At 43.0% G+C, this 17,269-nt stretch overlaps 2 protein-coding genes across 2 annotated transcripts in view; one reads left to right on the top strand and one right to left on the bottom strand.

The window, feature by feature from the left end:
* BPNT1 (3'(2'), 5'-bisphosphate nucleotidase 1) overlaps window positions 1-4,976 on the bottom strand; it is an 83,978-nt gene extending 79,002 nt beyond the window's left edge. The window contains exon 1 of the mRNA XM_073628360.1: window positions 4,925-4,976. Coding sequence (XP_073484461.1) covers window positions 4,925-4,961 — 37 coding nt within the window. The 5' untranslated portion in view covers window positions 4,962-4,976. The remainder of the gene's footprint in view (window positions 1-4,924) is intronic.
* The window catches only part of IARS2 (isoleucyl-tRNA synthetase 2, mitochondrial), a 161,927-nt gene that overhangs the window by 36,409 nt on the left and 108,249 nt on the right, over window positions 1-17,269 (top strand). The window contains exons 7-10 of the mRNA XM_073628359.1: window positions 4,510-4,600; window positions 7,639-7,754; window positions 13,814-13,983; window positions 16,339-16,429. Of these exons, the coding sequence (XP_073484460.1) occupies window positions 4,510-4,600; window positions 7,639-7,754; window positions 13,814-13,983; window positions 16,339-16,429 (468 nt within the window). The remainder of the gene's footprint in view (window positions 1-4,509; window positions 4,601-7,638; window positions 7,755-13,813; window positions 13,984-16,338; window positions 16,430-17,269) is intronic.

Genomic DNA, 17,269 nt, shown 5'->3' with positions numbered 1-17,269 from the left:
TTATCCAAATTGTACACATACAGCATGGCAGAGCTGATAATAATAAAATAAATATTTGGAGGGCAAATTTAAAGTCTGCCTGTAACTAACTGTTGAAAGAACTTAAAGCCTTGCGCAGTAAAAAGATGGCATATGTAATTAACCCTTTGGGAGAATCATCGTTTTGGGTCAGGTAGGGAATATAGCTAATTTAGGGTAGGATTAAACCACAAATGGTTATTGGGAGATAGCAACCAGGATGCTTTAGAGATAAGGGTCACAACTGTGCAAAACAAGGAAAGGAAGGTATTTAACATTGTAGTACCTGGACGAGTAGGCACTATTATGAAGGGTCTCTAACGAGGTGGCAATTGCTGCTTCAGTGGTGGTACAGGCATTAGCTGAGGTGGAATGCAGCCAATCATGAATGTGCACCAGTTGAGATGCCAAATAGTACATATAAATGTTAGGTAGGCAAGTCGGCTACCTCAGGACCTCAATTGCTATTCTAGGAAACTGATGTTGCCATAGAAATGCCGTGCAGATATTATCAATCTTTTGAAAATTGATTTGGGTATCTTACAAGGGGAATTGGCCGTGACATACAACAGTTTAGGAAGATAAATCATTTTAAGAATATTGACCCTGCCCATTAGGTCCAACGGTAGGTCTATCCACTGCCTAGTTTGAAGCTACAACTGGGATATAAAAGCACACACATTACTGACAATATATATATAGATAAAGGTAATTGAATCTTGACACCCAAGTACCTAAATAAAGTTACAGCTTGGAATTTAGACTCCAGGTGAATCCTAGATGTGTCTGCCTTATTCCTTTTGTTTTTTTTTACTTGGTAATCCAGCCAGTAAGGCAACGTTCACACTGGCGTTTAGGCCCGGTGCGAAATTTCAGATTCCTTATGCGGCTCTCAGAACAAAGGTGCGGTCGTCGGCCCTGTTCACTATAATGACAGGTCGCTGGCAGCTGCAGCTATTTGCGGGTCTCTGCACAGCCAGTAATGACCTGCAGTGATCCCTGCTGGATGCACCGGAAGTGCATCCAGCAGAGATCACTGCAGGTCATCGCTGGCTGTGTGGATTGCTGTGAATAACTGCGGCCTCCACTCAAGACAGGAAGTATGATACTGGCTAGATCACCAGCTGAAAAAAAAAGAAAACAAATGAAGCAACAGCATTTAACCCCCTCACGCAGGGTCATCTTAATAGCATTGTGGGCCCCTGGGCAAAATAATGCACTGGGGCCCCCACAAGCCTGCACTACCGCTCACCAAACGCAATCCATTTAAATAAACGGGTCTGCGCTGCAAGTTCCCTACAACCGCAGGGCAGTGTATAGAGGTCAAAAGGTAGGATGGTGTATAGAGGTCAGAAAGAGGTAAGCCAGTGTATAAAGGTCAATAATAGGTAGGGCGTTGTGTAGAGGTCAGTCATAGGTAGGGCAGTGTGTAGAGGTCAGTCATAGGTAGGGCGGTGTGTAGAGGTCAGTCATAGGTAGGGCGGTGTGTAGAGGTCAGTCATAGGTAGGGCGGTGTGTAGAGGTCAGTCATAGGTAGGGCGGTGTGTAGAGGTCAGTCATAGGTAGGGCGGTGTGTAGAGGTCAGTCATATATGTAGGGCGGTGTGTAGAGGTCAGTCATATATGTAGGGCGGTGTGTAGAGGTCAGTCATATATGTAGGGCGGTGTGTAGAGGTCAGTCATATATGTAGGGCGGTGTGTAGAGGTCAATAATAGGTAGGGCGGTGTGTAGAGGTCAATAATAGGTAGGGCGGTGTGTAGAGGTCAGAAATTGGTATGGCGGTATGTAGAGGTCAGTCATAGGTAGGGCGGTGTGTAGAGGTCAGTCATAGGTAGGGCGGTGTGTAGAGGTCAGTCATAGGTAGGGCGGTGTGTAGAGGTCAGTCATAGGTAGGGCGGTGTGTAGAGGTCAGTCATAGGTAGGGCGGTGTGTAGAGGTCAGTCATAGGTAGGGCAGTGTGTAGAGGTTGGAGTAGGTGTAGTGGAGCCACTGAGACAGGCATTTGGCAATAATCAGAGGTGACAGCTTGGAGATGGCAAGCAGAAAGTGTTGCTGGTACTCGCTCAGTCAGCCCTGCTACTAAGGCTAAGCAGTGGTATCCCCTATTTTTGGGTCGGAGGCCTAGCGTTGGAGCTCATTGTGGCGATCAATAAGGCCTAGAGGATAGCAGGTTAGACACTTCCTAATGGCTCAGTCCCTAGGAACAGTAATGGATAATGGCCGACAGGCCCTCTTATTAGACCCAGCGAAACCGCAGCAGTAATCCCTCCAGCTAGATATTCACTCCCTCTGGGCTGCCCAGGCCAACTCTGGTCAGTAGTGTAGCACGTCCGTCTGTAACCTGGCAGTGGCTCCATCTTTCTCCCCCTTTGGTGGTGCGGGTACAGCGTGGCTCCCTCTTTGGTGGTGCGGGTACAGCGTGGCTCCCTCTCTGTTGGTGCGGGTACAGCGTGGCTCCCTCTCTGTTGGTGCGGGTACAGCGTGGCTCCCTCTCTGTTGGTGCGGGTACAGCGTGGCTCCCTCTCTGGTGGTGCGGGTACAGGGGTACAGCGTTGCTCCCTCTCTGGTTGTGTGGGTACAGGGGTACGGCGTGGCTCCCTCTCTGGTGATGCGGGTACAGCGTGGCTCCCTCTCTGGTGGTGCGGGTACAGCGTGGCTCCCTCTCTGGTGGTGCGGGTACAGCGTGGCTCCCTCTCTGGTGGTGCGGGTACAGCGTGGCTCCCTCTTTGGTGGTGCGGGTACAGCGTGGCTTCCTCTCTGGTGGTGCGGGTACAGCGTGGCTCTCTGGTGGTATGGGTACAGTGTGGCTCCCTCTCTGGTGGTACAGGTACAACGTGGCTCCCCTCTCTGGTGGTGCGGGTACAGGGGTACAGCGTTGCTCCCTCTCTGGTTGTGTGGGTACAGGGGTACGGCGTGGCTCCCTCTCTGGTGATGCAGGTACAACGTGGCTCCCCTCTCTGGTGGTGCGGGTACAGGGGTACAGCGTTGCTCCCTCTCTGGTTGTGTGGGTACAGGGGTATGGCGTGGCTCCCTCTCTGGTGGTGCGGGTACAGCGTGGCTCCCTCTCTGGGGGTGCGGGTACAGCGTGGCTCCCTCTCTGGTGGTGCGGGTACAGCGTGGCTCCCTCTTTGGTGGTGCGGGTACAGCGTGGCTTCCTCTCTGGTGGTGCGGGTACAGCGTGGCTCTCTGGTGGTATGGGTACAGTGTGGCTCCCTCTCTGGTGGTACGGGTACAACGTGGCTCCCCTCTCTGGTGGTGCGGGTACAGGGGTACAGCGTTGCTCCCTCTCTGGTTGTGTGGGTACAGGGGTACGGCGTGGCTCCCTCTCTGGTGATGCGGGTACAGCGTGGCTCCCTCTCTGGTGGTGCGGGTACAGCGTGGCTCCCTCTCTGGTGATGCGGGTACAGCGTGGCTCCCTCTCTGGTGGTGCGGGTACAGCGTGGCTCCCTCTTTGGTGGTGCGGGTACAGCGTGGCTTCCTCTCTGGTGGTGCGGGTACAGCGTGGCTCCCTCTCTGGTGGTGCGGGTACAGGGGTACAGCGTTGCTCCCTCTCTGGTGGTGCGGGTACAGCGTGGCTCCCTCTCTGGCTTCCCCCAGCACAGTCCTCTCTTTTTCTCTTCTATTAGCAGTCAATTCCTCTGCTTTTTCCTGGTTTCCAGCTCACTCTCTCCCCCCAGCAGAGTGCATGCATGCATGCTGGGGCTGTAGCCTGCTGTCTGTGGATACACCTGGGGCCGCCAATCTTCTTGGACTACATTTCCCGTAATGCTTCCCCAGTGTCTTCTGATTGGCCACAGCAGAGGGCCAATGGGGGAGAGTGGGCAGGAAGGTGGGTGGCGTCGCGGCGAACCTAATAAGAGCCGCTCTCTCTTATCCCGTTCGACTGACAGGAGAAAGGGGAGTGGGGGAGATGCACACGCAGCCTACCTCTCCCCTGTCACATTGCTGCTGCCAAGTAATTTGTGTGCAGTGCAGTTACCAATGCCATGCTACCTGACCTCTGTACTGCATCCCCCTAGATTTGGAGCCGGCCCTTGTGGGGCCCCATGAGCACTTGGGGCCCCTGGGCAGTTCCCAGGGGTGCCGCTCGAAAAGATGGCCCTTCACTCACGCCCAGCCTCGACGTCCCTTTAATAGGGTCTGTATGTCCAGGGGACAGAAAGGATCCAAGATCATGTTACCGCTTTGATTTGATTAACGGTTACATTGGTCACATGATCAGGAGCTGGCCCTGACAGCAAAAGATCATTAGTGGGAACCAAAAGATGTCTGACAGCTCAGTCTCTGTTCCTCCATACATATGTGTTATGCATGCAGCAACAGGATAATGTATTGGCAAGCTGCAATTTATACACTTTTTGGTTTTGAGTTTAACACCTGGTCCATAGGGGTGTACAAGTGTGAGAAATGAAGTGGTCAGGGGAATGTTTGATTAGAGTAGAGTGTGTTCTTGTGTACAAAAATCCGACTAAATAAGTCTTTCATTTGTAGATGGCACCACGAAGGTTAGTGCTCTGATTTGGACAACACAACCATGGACCATTCCTGCTAATCAGGCTATCTGTTATATGCCGGCTTCATCGTATGTCACTATTGTTTACTTCTACTCTAATGGTTTATATAAAAATGTACTATGAGTTAAATGTACACCTTTTCCTTATTGTTTTATTTTAGGGGAAGTAAAGCAGCTTCAGCTTAAAAGCTATAAGAAATGCTATAAGTACTCAGTTAAAAGACATATTGGTACTGTGTTACATACCAATAGATTTGTAAAATAAAGCACATTCTTTTCCTAAAGCCTGACTCTGGGAAAATAATAAATTATCCCTTGCAGTGGGGCTGCACCTACAATGCAGGGGTTTATTGCTTGTTTTTTCTAGGGGAGAGGAGAAACAGTTTTACTTACCTGATCCTCCACTTCCCGGCAGGCATTGCTTCCCCATGATTCGGCAGTGGACAGCCTTGGTGTCCTCATGTCCAGTACAGGGTTATGGAACCCGCGGTCTTGATCATATCAGGACCCTAGACTAGTGGAGCATGGGGGTGCAAATGCTGCGGGTAGGAGCAGAGGATTGGGTAAATAAACTTCCCTTTTTTTTTTTCTTCCCTTTTTTCCTTTTTCAATTAACCCTTGCAGTTATATAATATATATATATAATATATATATATAATTTTTTTTTTTTTTTTTTTATTTGCCTAGCGTTGGGCTTTAAAATGCAGGAAGAAAAGTCTGCATATCTAATAGGCCCATATATATTTGGACACAGGCACAATTTTCATACTTTTGGCACTGTATGCCACTAGAATAAAATTAAAACGAAATAATCCAAATTTATTTGAAGTGCAGACTTTCAGCTTTAATTCAAGGGGTTGAACATAAATATCAAGTACAAATTTTAGGAACTGTAACCCTTTTTATACACAGACCCCCCCATTTTCAGGGGCTCTAATGTAATTGAATAAATGAATATTATCATAAAAAAATGTTCATTTTTAATATTTTGTTGAGAATCCTTTACTGGCAATGACGGCCTGAAGTCTGGAACCCATGTACATTACAAAAAAATGGGTTTCCTTCTTTCTGATGCTTTGCCAGGCTCTAACTGCAGCTATCTTCATTTGTTCTTTGTGAGTCTTTCTGCCTTTTTAGTTTTGCCTTCAGCAAGTGAAATGCATGCTCAGTTGGGTTGAGATCAAGTGATTGACTCGGCCATTGTAGAATATTCCACTTATTTTCCTTCAAAAGCTCCTGGGTTGCTTTTGCAGTGTGTTTTGGATCATTGTCCATCTGTAATGTGAAGCTCCGTCCAATCAACTCTGCTGCATTTGTCTGAATCTGGGCTGACATTATATCTCTAAACACTGCAGAATTCACCTGGCTGCTTCTGTCTTCTGTCACATCATCAATAAACACCAATGACCCAATGCCACTGGAAGCCATGCATGCCCATGCCATCACAGGTTTTACAGATGACATTGTGTGCTTTGGATCATGAGCTGTTCGTTTTTGAAGCCTTATGCCCTGTACACATGGTCGGATTTTCCGACGGAAAAAGTGCGATCGGATTGTGTTGTGGGCTTGTGTTGGATCGTGTGTGGGCTCCATCGGACTTTTCCCGTCGGATTTCCGACACAAAGTTTGATAGCAGGCTATAAAATTTTCCGACAACAAAATCCGATCGGTTAAATTCCGATCGTGTGTACACAAATCCGATGCACAAAGTGCCACGCATGCTCAGAATAAATTAAGAGATGAAAGCTATTGACTACTGCCCCGTTTATAGTCCCGACGTACGTGTTTTACGTCAACCGACAACTTTGTGCGACTGTGTGTATGCAAGACAAGTTTGAGCCAACATCCGTTGGAAAAAAGCCATGGATTTTGTTGTCGGAATGTCCGAACAATGTCCGACTGTGTGTACAGGGCATTACAATAGCCTGTTTCACCTGCATGGACAGCTCCTTTGAACGCATGATGCAGGCTCACAGCAATAGATTCCAAATGCAAATACCACACTTAGAATCAATTCCAGACCTTTTACCTGCTTAATTGATGAAGAAATAAGGAGTAGCCCCACACCTGGCCATGAAACAGCTTTTGATTCAATTGTCTAATTACTTTTGGTCCAATGGCTATTCTTAAAGAGGTTGTAAACTCTCACGTTTTTCACCTTAATGCATTCAAGGAGTGCCCCCATGGAAATTGTCTCTCCTTGGGGGCACTCGAGAAGAGGAGGAGCCAGGAGCAGAGGAGGTAAGTATAACATGTTTTGTAAAGTTTTGTTGTTTTTTTTTTTTTTTAAATAATCACTTTAAAGGGGTTGTTTTTTCACCTTAATGTATCCTATGCATTAAGGTGAAAAAACACCTGGCAGTGACCGGTCCCCCAGCCCCCCCCCCCCCCCCCGTTTTACTTACCTGAGCCCTGGAATTTCCCACGCCGGAGACGCACTCTTCCTCTGCCCGGGGTTCTTGGCTCTTGATTGGATAGATTGATAGCAGCGCAGCCATTGGCTCCTGCTGCTGTCAATCAAGTCCGATGACCCGGGGCTGGGTCCGGCATTTGTGTCTATGGACGCAAAAGCTGGACTCAGGAGTGTACCTGCAGGGTAACCCCCCCTGGAGAGCGCTTCTCCTAGGGGGTTATATGATGCGGGGAGGAGCCGCGAGAGCTGCCGGGGGACCGCAGAAGGCGATGATCGGGGCCACTCTGTGCAAAATGAGCTGCACAGTGGAGGTAAGTATGATATGTTTGTTATTTAAAAAAAAACAAAAAAAAAAACAAGCTTTTACAAACACTTTAAGAGCTGTAATTCCTAAACCCTTCCTCTGATTTGGATGTATGTACCCTCAAATTAAACCTGAGAGTGTGCGCTTTCAGCCCATATTATATAAATGCAGCTTGAATATGTTTTGGTAAATACCTAAAAAAAACTAAAATTTGTGCCTGTGTCCAATTATATATGGACCTAACTGTATGTACATATATAATGTTACTTTTTATATTGTTTTATTCAATTTAAAATATTTGCATACATTAAGTTACTTATGCTATACCGATGACTTAAAAAAATTAAATTGTGGAATGTCTTTGCATTGAATTTGCTTCTGTGATTCCAGATATTCTTTGGTGAAGTGCCTGACATCAGGAGAGCTTTATATTCTGGCTACTGAACTTGCTGATTCCACAGCACTTTCCCTGGGAACAAAGTTTGAAATAATTTCAACATTTAAAGGTAAATGTTCATGTAGATCAGTGGTGGTTAACTTTCTTGATATAGGAAGCCTCAAGTACGGTCTCTGACATCACCAAAGGGGCCACACATAATATTCCATGAATGTACTACTACAAGAAAACTCTAGTGATTGCAAACATGGGACAGGAGAGGGCCACAGATAGCATGAAATACATCAACCCACACAGCACTGACCTCATGTAACCCTTTTTAAGGGGAAGTTCCTTGACTAAGCAGTGCACAAATCTAAACGCAGAGAAACTCCAGCGCTGTGACCAGCCTCTCCTATCGCAGAGTGTTCTCAGCATTAGGCTCTGTCTGTCACCTTGAGAAAGAGGGTCTGCATACTCTTGCAAATTCTGAAACACTGCTGGATTTTCTCTACGTTTAAATTTGTGCTTCTCATTAAAATGAAGGCCTTAAATAACCCACTGTTTACGTGATTGTACTTTGCAATGTCCCCCAGGTTGTCGAAAAAATTTAGAAAAATCATACTTTATCAATTAAGCTTGGAACAAAATATTGAGCTCTTATGTAGTATCAATGTATTCTGCTTGGTTTGAAATTGAACATGTGCTACCTTGGTTTGAAATTGAACAGTGATACCTCGGTTCACAAACTTAATTCGTGAACCTAATTGATTGCGAAATGAGGCAAAGTTTCCATAGGGTTCAATGTAAATCAGGTTAATCCGTTCTGAACTTTTTTTGTTTATACATAAAATTATGAAATGTATGTACAAAAAAAGGATTTTAAACATATATTTACATTAAGCTGGTGTCTTTCATGTGTACATCTAAAAAGAAAAAAAAAACTATAGCTCCTCTTTAATCCTTGTTTGAAACAATCACAAACTCCAATTTAAATTACAAATCTAGGGGCCACAAAACAGCACTGTGCATCCAGGAAAAGATCATCTGAGGGCATGATAAAGTTGTAGAATTCATATGAACTGTTTTACCATGATTCTCAATCAAGTGAGCCCGCCCTCATGGTAGTCAGGGGGCAGAAACCTCTATCTGAGTGGACTGGTTCTCCTAAGACTCTAATCTTGCACTGCTCTTCTCAACATGAACGTGTCAGAGCAGGGAAGATTGCCACGGCTCGTGTTCGTGAACAGAAGCCTTCGTGAATCGAGGTATCTCTGTATAGGGCATAAAAACAGGTTCATTTTTATACTAGTCCCAACTGCTCCATCGCCTCTCAATTTAGCTACCAGGAGTTTGGAAAATTTGTAGGTACTTCCAAGTTTAGGGGATTTGAATCATTCTATTTCCACCCACATGACAACACTAGTAATTGGCTGCTCAGGCACCCAGTGTTGCCACTTGAGGCATGGAGTGAGCCCTTACTGGTTTCACCTTTTTCCTTCAAAACAGAAAATAAAAGTTTATATTTTGACTTATGGCACTATTAATAAGTCTACTGTATCTTCACAGAACTATTGGGACCCATTAAAGGCTTATATGAGGGGTCTGTTTATTTCACAAATATCTAGAATAATAAAAAAAAAAAGTCTAGGGCCTGGGAAGAGAACAGCTGACAGAAGATGTCTTAAAGGCTGAACTTCAATATATAGGGAACCCTACTAAAGAAACACAGCAGATATGGATACGAAAACAACAGATATATTCCGGTATCTCTCGTAAAAAAGCAGAGCAGAAATGTTTTTTTCTTCAGCAACCCTATTTTGAGGATGGGGAAAACACGGGTCATCTTTTGTCTGCAATCATAAAATCCCAAAAACCAATGTCACAAATGGTGGAATTGCAAATTTCTCCTACTGAAACTGTGCGAACAACCTTGGAGATTTCATCAGCCTTTGTTGATTTTCTATAAAAACCTGTATGATAGTAAAGTATCCTATACAGAGATCTAAAACTTTTCCTGAATTCCATATCTTTAGCAGAATTATCAGAGAGTGATAGGGAGATGTTGGATAAACCCCTGTCACTAGAAGAACTCCAAATAGCTTTGGCTAATTTGCCTAATAATAAAGCCCCAGGTGCAGATGGGTTACCAGGGGAGGTTTATAAGGTTTTTGGAGAAGATTTGCTGCCTGAACTACTGGAGGTCTTTAATGCCGCATTTGAGAGTGGCTATCTGCCATCTTCTATGAATGAAGCAATTATTATAACGTTGCTAAAAAACGATAAAATCCCTAGTAACCCAGAATTTTTTTGTTTTAAACCTTACTTACCTCAGACGTGAAATTATTGGCAAAAGTATTAGCCACTAGATTGACAAATCATTTCTAAGATGGTGCATAAGGATCAATCAGGCTTTATCCCAAATAGATCCACGGCAGTGAATATAAGGCGTTTATTTCTTAACTTACAGGTTCCAACAGAAAACTTGGATAATAGAGCTATATTGTCGCTTGATGTGGCTAAAGCTTTTAAAAGCACAAAATGGGACTTTTTGTGGTATTGTTTAGAAACATTTGGTTTTGGACCCCAGTTTATAAGATGGATATCAGCACCTTTTTCATTGCAACAAGGAACAAGGCAGGGATGCCCATTATCACCTTTGTTGTTTGCTTTAGCTTTAGAACTACTGGCTGCTTCTATTCATCAATCAAAGTATATTACTGGGTTTCTTAGATCTATGGGAAAAGACAAAATCGCTTTGTACGCCGATTACACTTTTATTTCTGGGAGATACCTCGTCCTCATTGGAGGCAGTAATGTCTTTAGTTAAAACATATGGCTCCTTTTCAGGCTCTAAGATAAATTGGGATAAGTCTGTACTTTTACCAGTGGACCCCTTGGTGACCAGTCTGCCAATCTTTGCCTTCCAGATTGCTGTAGTCTCTACATTTAAATATTAATGGTACATATCACATCACAAGTGAGTACATATGTGGAGAGGAATCTGTCTCTATTACTTAAGCGGTTTGGGCAAGTGGGAAAAATCTGGAGTAAATTACCTTTGTCAAAAATAGGCAGAGCCAATTTAATAAAGATGATTTGGATGCCACAATTATTATATTTGCTCCATAATTGTCCCATATGGTTACCATGGAAATTCTTTAAACAAATACTCTGTTTAGAGATCTTATATGGAGATATAAACATCCTCAGATCAGCTTGGAAACCTTGCAGCTGCCTAAGGATGAAGGAGGTTTGGCTGTCCCTAATGCCAGACTTTACTGTCTGGCATCTCGACTTCAGCAATTAAATGGATGGAACACTATAGATTGTGAGGATCCTATACAACAAATTATATGTTCCCAAATGCCGATAAATCCATTAGTGTAGTTAATAGTTTCCTACCATTTTTTTTACTAAATGAAGATAATCCCACATTCTTTTTGGTACTTAGGACTTGGACCACTGTTCAACAAGAAACTCATCATGAGGGTTACATACAATTTATGTCCATATGGAATAGTCTACAACTGCCTGAAGTGGCGAAACTTAAACATTTTGAGATATGGAAAAAGGCAGGCATTCTGTTTCTTTGCCAACTCTATGACAATGATGTTTTGCAATCATTGGATTGGCAGAGAAATATAATTTGCCTAATAAATTTTTTTTTTCAATATCTACAGCTATGGCATGTCTTACAGTCCCAGGCAAAGACCTTTATATTAAATTATAATCTTTCATTAATCTTTACTATGTCAGTTAATATTAGTCATGCTAAACAGGGACTAATGGGAAAGATTTACTCTTCTTTTAAAATAACAAGAATTAACTCACAAGTAGATAGCTATGAACGGTGGTGAAGAGACTTCTATACCCTTCGTGATGAGGAATGGGGCAAGCTTTGAAAAGTTTATTTAAGGTGTCCTTATCTTTCGCACAATGGATGACTCAATTATTCATTATCCACAGAGCTCACTATACTCCATTAAAATCATATTCTTGGGGTAAAGTAACTACATCTAATTGTCCAAGTTGTAAAAATGGTACACTTATACACATGCTGTGGCGATGCCCCAAATTAAACCGCTACTGGGAGTCCATATTTGATATTTTGAATTCTTTGTGCTCCACACAGATACAGCCTGATCCAAATGTAGCATTGTTAGGGGTTATGCCAGTAGATATTCTCCCAGAAGAGGTGCAAGTGATGTGGCTGAGAACTATGTACATGGCACCGAAACTTATATTGCAAAAATGGATATCAAACTCTCCACCAAAAACAGACCAATGGATTAAAGCAATTAATCTTCATTTAAGACGAGAGGAACTCGCCTATAAACATAGGAGATGTCCTAAGAAATTTGGAAAGATCTGGCATTGGTGGTTAGTGTCTGATCTGGTTGAGAAATCCAATGAGAATATTAATAAGGGCCATTAGGTAAGAAAGCTAACACTGGAGCGAAATTAATATTTATATAAAACTGGTATTATACATGAATATTTCGAAGGAGGGAAATTAAAAAGGGACTGACGAACGCAGACAATGAGGGGACATTTTTTTTTTCTTTTTGCGTGTTTTGAATGTTAGGTTGCTTGATGTTCGTTTTGCTTTCTGTTTGTATACACAAGTTGGTGGGGTAATGTAATGTGATTGACATAACTGCGCATTTGTTGTAAATAGGGGAAAAAATTTAATAAAAACCTATTTGATTGAAAAAAAAGTGAAACTCTTTCTTTGCTTTGCATGAGCAAAGCACAGGCTCACTTTAACGAAAACGCAGACCATTCAAATCAGTTCTTGCATAAATTGAATGGTCCACCAGTTATTAAGATACATGCACACTATAGGGCCAGTTTGATCTGAAGCCATTTTAACCGCTTGCCGACGGCGGTAGAATGGCTCCCCTGCGCCAATCGCCGTAGCTATACGGCGGCTGCTTCAAGGGGTATTGGGGGGGGAGCCAATGCGCATGCCCGGCAGCCGCAGTGTCCACTGGGCACACGTGATCGCTCCTGACAGAGCCAGAATCTGTGTATGTAAACCAAATCCATGTTCTGACAGGGGAGAGGAGACAGATCATGTGTTCCTAGTATATAGAAACACCGATCAGTCTCCTCCCCTAGGCAGTCCCCCCCCCCCCCCACAGTTAACACATGCTGAGGAAACACAGTTAACCCCTTGATCGCCCCCTAGTGTTAACCCCTTCCCTGCCAGTGACATTTATACAGTAATCAGTGGCTATTTTTAGATCTGATTGCTTATTAAATGTCACTGGTCCCAAAAGTGTCTGATTTGTTCGCAGCAATATCTCAGTCCCAATAAAAATCGCAGCCATTACTAGTAAAAGAAAATATTAAAAATGTCATAAATCCCCTATTTTGTAGACGCTATAACTTTTGCGCAAACCAATCAATATATGTTTATTGCAATTTTTTTTTTTAATCAAAAATATGTAGAAGATTGCATATCGACCTAAACTGAGAAAAAAATGAGGGATTTTTATTTTAGCAAAAAATAAAAAATATTGTTTTTTTTTTCAAAATTGTCGCTATTTTTTTGTTTATAGCACAAAAAATAAAAACCCCAGTGGTGATCAAATACCACCAAAAAAAAGCTCTATTTGTGGGGAAAAAAAGACGTAAATTTTGTTTGGGTATAACGTTGCACGACCGCGCAATTGTCAGTTAAAGCGACGCAGTGCCGTATCGCAAAAAATGGCCCGGTCAGCAAGGGGGTAAATCCTTCCGGGGCTGAAGTGGTGAAGTAAACCTTTTTCTGAAATAAATATGGGGGTTTTCATTACTGATCTCCTAAAAATGCTTTTTGCCTGGCACTTGTGCTGCCCTTTTAGCTTTAATACTTTCTGAATTACTGACTTGGAACAAGTAAGTGGATCAGGAAAGGCAGAGTGCAGTAATAAGTCCTTATCTGTATACTTTGAGAAAGGCATCCATGTAATCAAAAGAGAGATTTTCTTTAACCTTTTAAAAATGTTTTAGGTTATGGGAGAAAGCTATAAGACCCACACAAGCATGTAAAATATGTACAGCTCCATATATATTGTGTTAATGATGAGAATTCACCACGTAGTGAACATGTTGATCATCATTCATAAACTTCTTTTTTTTTCAATATTCTTTTAATGTCCTTATTATCAAATTATGCTAATGCTGTTTTTCATCTTACAGGAACAGATCTTGAAAACGGGGTATGTGATCACCCCACAATACCAGGAAGGCTCTCTCCGTTCGTCCCAGCCAATCATGTCACCATGGGAAAAGGTACAGGCCTTGTGCACACGGCACCTGCCCATGGCATTGAAGACTACAGTGTCGCTTCTCATCATAAATTATCAGTGGTAAGTTAGGGTAGTCTCCTATAAAAATTTCACATGGAGAATGATTAAAGGGAGCCCTGCATTACGATCATGCTAAAAGGAATGTATATTGTTTTGTTTTGTTTTAAAAATTTGTTAAAGCTTGGCCTAAAAAATAAACCATCATTGTGCAATTTTCTTTTTTTTTATGGGTGCATATTAAATATTGCAGATGAATGGTTTCATATTTACCACTTGAAGCCAGCAGCTGTTGAGCTCTAAGCTGGAGCAGCACCTCCAGCCTGTGTTGTAAAATTGGTCTAATTAGTAAAATACACATACTACAGGATGACACACTCCCTCTCTTAAAGCGGAGTTCCAACTGTTAAAAATTTTTTTTAAATCTTATTAATAGCACTCACGTTCCTCTGATGAATCGCTGCTCGATTGCCGAGGAAGATATGTTATATTGCTCCTTGGCAATTTCCATCTTGCATGTGGGCATTTGAAGCCCACAAGCACTATCTTCTGGGATCAGTTGCAGCTGAGCTACTAGCATGCCCTGCCCGTTCTTGCGCATGCGCAGTATGTATGGCTTGCAGCGCTGTACACTTCTGACATTGCCACCACAACGGGCGTCGTCGTCGGAAGTGGCCCCGTTCTAGTGGCAACGAAGCCCTCGGCCCTGCCCACTGACTCCTGGAAAATGATGACAAGCATCTCCCAGGAGCACTAGCGAGCACGCTGCCAAGGGAAATAACGTCAGGCGCCGGGAAGAGGCAGATTACAAGGCACCCCTTAGCAACAGACATTGAAAAAGTGAGTAAAAAAAAATTAAATTTTTCCAAATGTTGTTTCTTAGGTTTAATGTTGCTGAATAAAGCAAAGTTAATTTTATGGGTGGAACTCCTAACAGTTAGGTCAGATCGATCTATTTAACTGGCTCAGATACACACAAAATGCTTTAAAGTATGCAAGCAGTGTTGTAAGTTCTTAAAGGAAAGTTCAGCATGCTTTTCAATGCTTCATGTAATAAATCAATGTGGTGGGAGGGGTGATTGCTGGCTCATTTTTTTTTCTTTCACCCTTTGACCACCAATGTGATGTGGCTAATGTATCTTCATTTCCCTAGTATGGGCAGAGAAAAGGTTTATTTTAATCTTTCACTCCCACATCTGTTAATATGGCAGTGGCAGTACCAATATGTACACAAACTCGCAGCTGAGTGTTCTTTTACATTTTCACTGAGCTGCTGGCTTTATTTTAGAAATAATTCAGGCAGTTGTAAAGCATGCATGTGTAGATGCAACCCTTGCCTTCCATGCGTTCCGGGCCTGTCTTTCCTTCCCGGGTGCCTGGGATGTCCATGGTGAACTTCATACGCTCATCTGCTGAAAGGAAACTACATCAGTGAGGGTGAGTCACTAAGTGGTGTTCAGAGAGTTGAAGAATTAATAATCTGCCACTTCTGTAATTAAAATATGAACATTTCCAGCCACGATTGTATGTCTTGGTTTAGATAGAGAGGAAGGCTGACAGAAACTTTACAGTGCTGAATTTCACAGACTGATGAGGGAGAAAGGAGAAATTTTCAGGGAGGTAAGATAGGACACTTTCCTTGTAAATGTAACTCTTTTGTGTCTTACTGACAGCAGAGTTGCCCTGTCGCCTCTCCTGCTTTTCTTTTCTCTCTTCCTAATCATGTTCCCTCTTCCTAATCATGTCCCATTCCTGTTGCTTTCTTCCTTCTTCACCAACAGTAAATCTTAAAGTTGTTAGCTGATCAGTCCCTAGTGGCTATGATTTTAGGCACAGTGCTGAGAAAGGAGCGCAACAGAGCAAGGAGAAACCCTGCATTACTGGATTTTAAACAGTATAGACTTTTATTTTGTTTAATGTTTTACATAGCTATACCTGCAAAAGTGCCTGCCTGAACTGATCTAGCAGGACGTAATTTTCTGACTGAGTCCAGGTTCACACTACTGTGATCAGACATTGCATGTGATTCGCACCCACACCTGCAGTGCCGATCACATGCAATGTCTGTGAGATGCCAATTCAGCCATACAGTTGTATGGCTGAATTTACATTAGATTCGCAGGGGGAAAAAATGCAGGGACTTTTTTTTTCCCCCACACTGAAATTGGATCATATGGGTGTTCTCACCTAAGCGATCAGATTCATGTGTGAGTTCACAGTTCGCGCTAAGATCTGTGAACCGATCTGGGGGTGTCATTAACAATGTAATGACACTCGCAGCAGTTCGCAGAAGGAAGTGAACTGCCTGTGAGAGAGATGTGATGCTGGAACCCGCGCTGGTTCCCGCATCGCATCAGTGAACCTGGTGAAGTTCTATTTATTGTAAATGATTTTTTTATCTTTTTTTTTTTTTTGAAGGACTGCCTGGTGGATGAAGCTGGTTGCTACACTTCTGGAGCAGGGGCTGATTTAGAAACCAAAGCTGTACTTGAAGATGGCAATGAAGCTGGTATGTATTTTTAAAAATACCTAAGGACCCCCAGAATTTGATGCAGTGTTTGGGACAGCTATCTAATGAGACACGTTCGGCTATTATGATTTATTATTTATTTATTACAGTTGTTTATATAGTGCCATCAGTTTACATGGCACTTTACATACTATACGATCACATCAGTACCTATGCTCAAAGAGCTTACAATCTAAGGCTACTTCCAATGGGTGTGTGAGAAGCACAGTCATGGGAACACTTTTTCAGATTGTAACACGACTAGTTTTCACTGGATTACATGCCCAATGCTCCATTGCAGTCAGTTTGCAGGTGCGCTGCGTGTTAGCACGTACACTTGTAGGCAGTGGGAGCACGCATCCTAAGATGGCAAAACTGCTTCCTCATAAACTAACGCTAAGTAAGCATTGTCAATTGAACTAGCAAAGATACACCACCACAGGATGGTACTATGGGTGTATAAATATTGGTAGCAAGTGCCACGTCCTAGTAACTAGGTAAGTTTATTGAAGAAGAATCATGGATTTTGCAGGCACCAATGTAGTAAAAATTTGTTATTTTATTAATAACAGATGTACAAAAATACTTTAAAAAACATATAAAATACAGAGTTATATAGGCGGTAATCAGCACATCCAACTCTAGCCGCTGGTCCCGGGTCAATAAGTGTAATGACCACTGGGGGTTCCCTTAAGAGAGTGGGGGTAAAATTTTTGGGGGTACAAGCTCGACATGTTTCGCGATATGACACTTCTTCAGGCGCTTATCAGTATTTTTCACAGAAAGTAAGTATATGTATACAGAACGGCCATGAGGTTTAGTTCCTCTATGCAGGTAATA

This window comes from Aquarana catesbeiana, linkage group LG04, assembly GCF_042186555.1.
Source record: "Aquarana catesbeiana isolate 2022-GZ linkage group LG04, ASM4218655v1, whole genome shotgun sequence".
Lineage (NCBI taxonomy): Eukaryota > Metazoa > Chordata > Amphibia > Anura > Ranidae > Aquarana > Aquarana catesbeiana.
The sequence above is the reverse complement of the archived record's forward strand: the minus strand, read 5'-3'. Positions and strand labels throughout refer to the sequence as shown.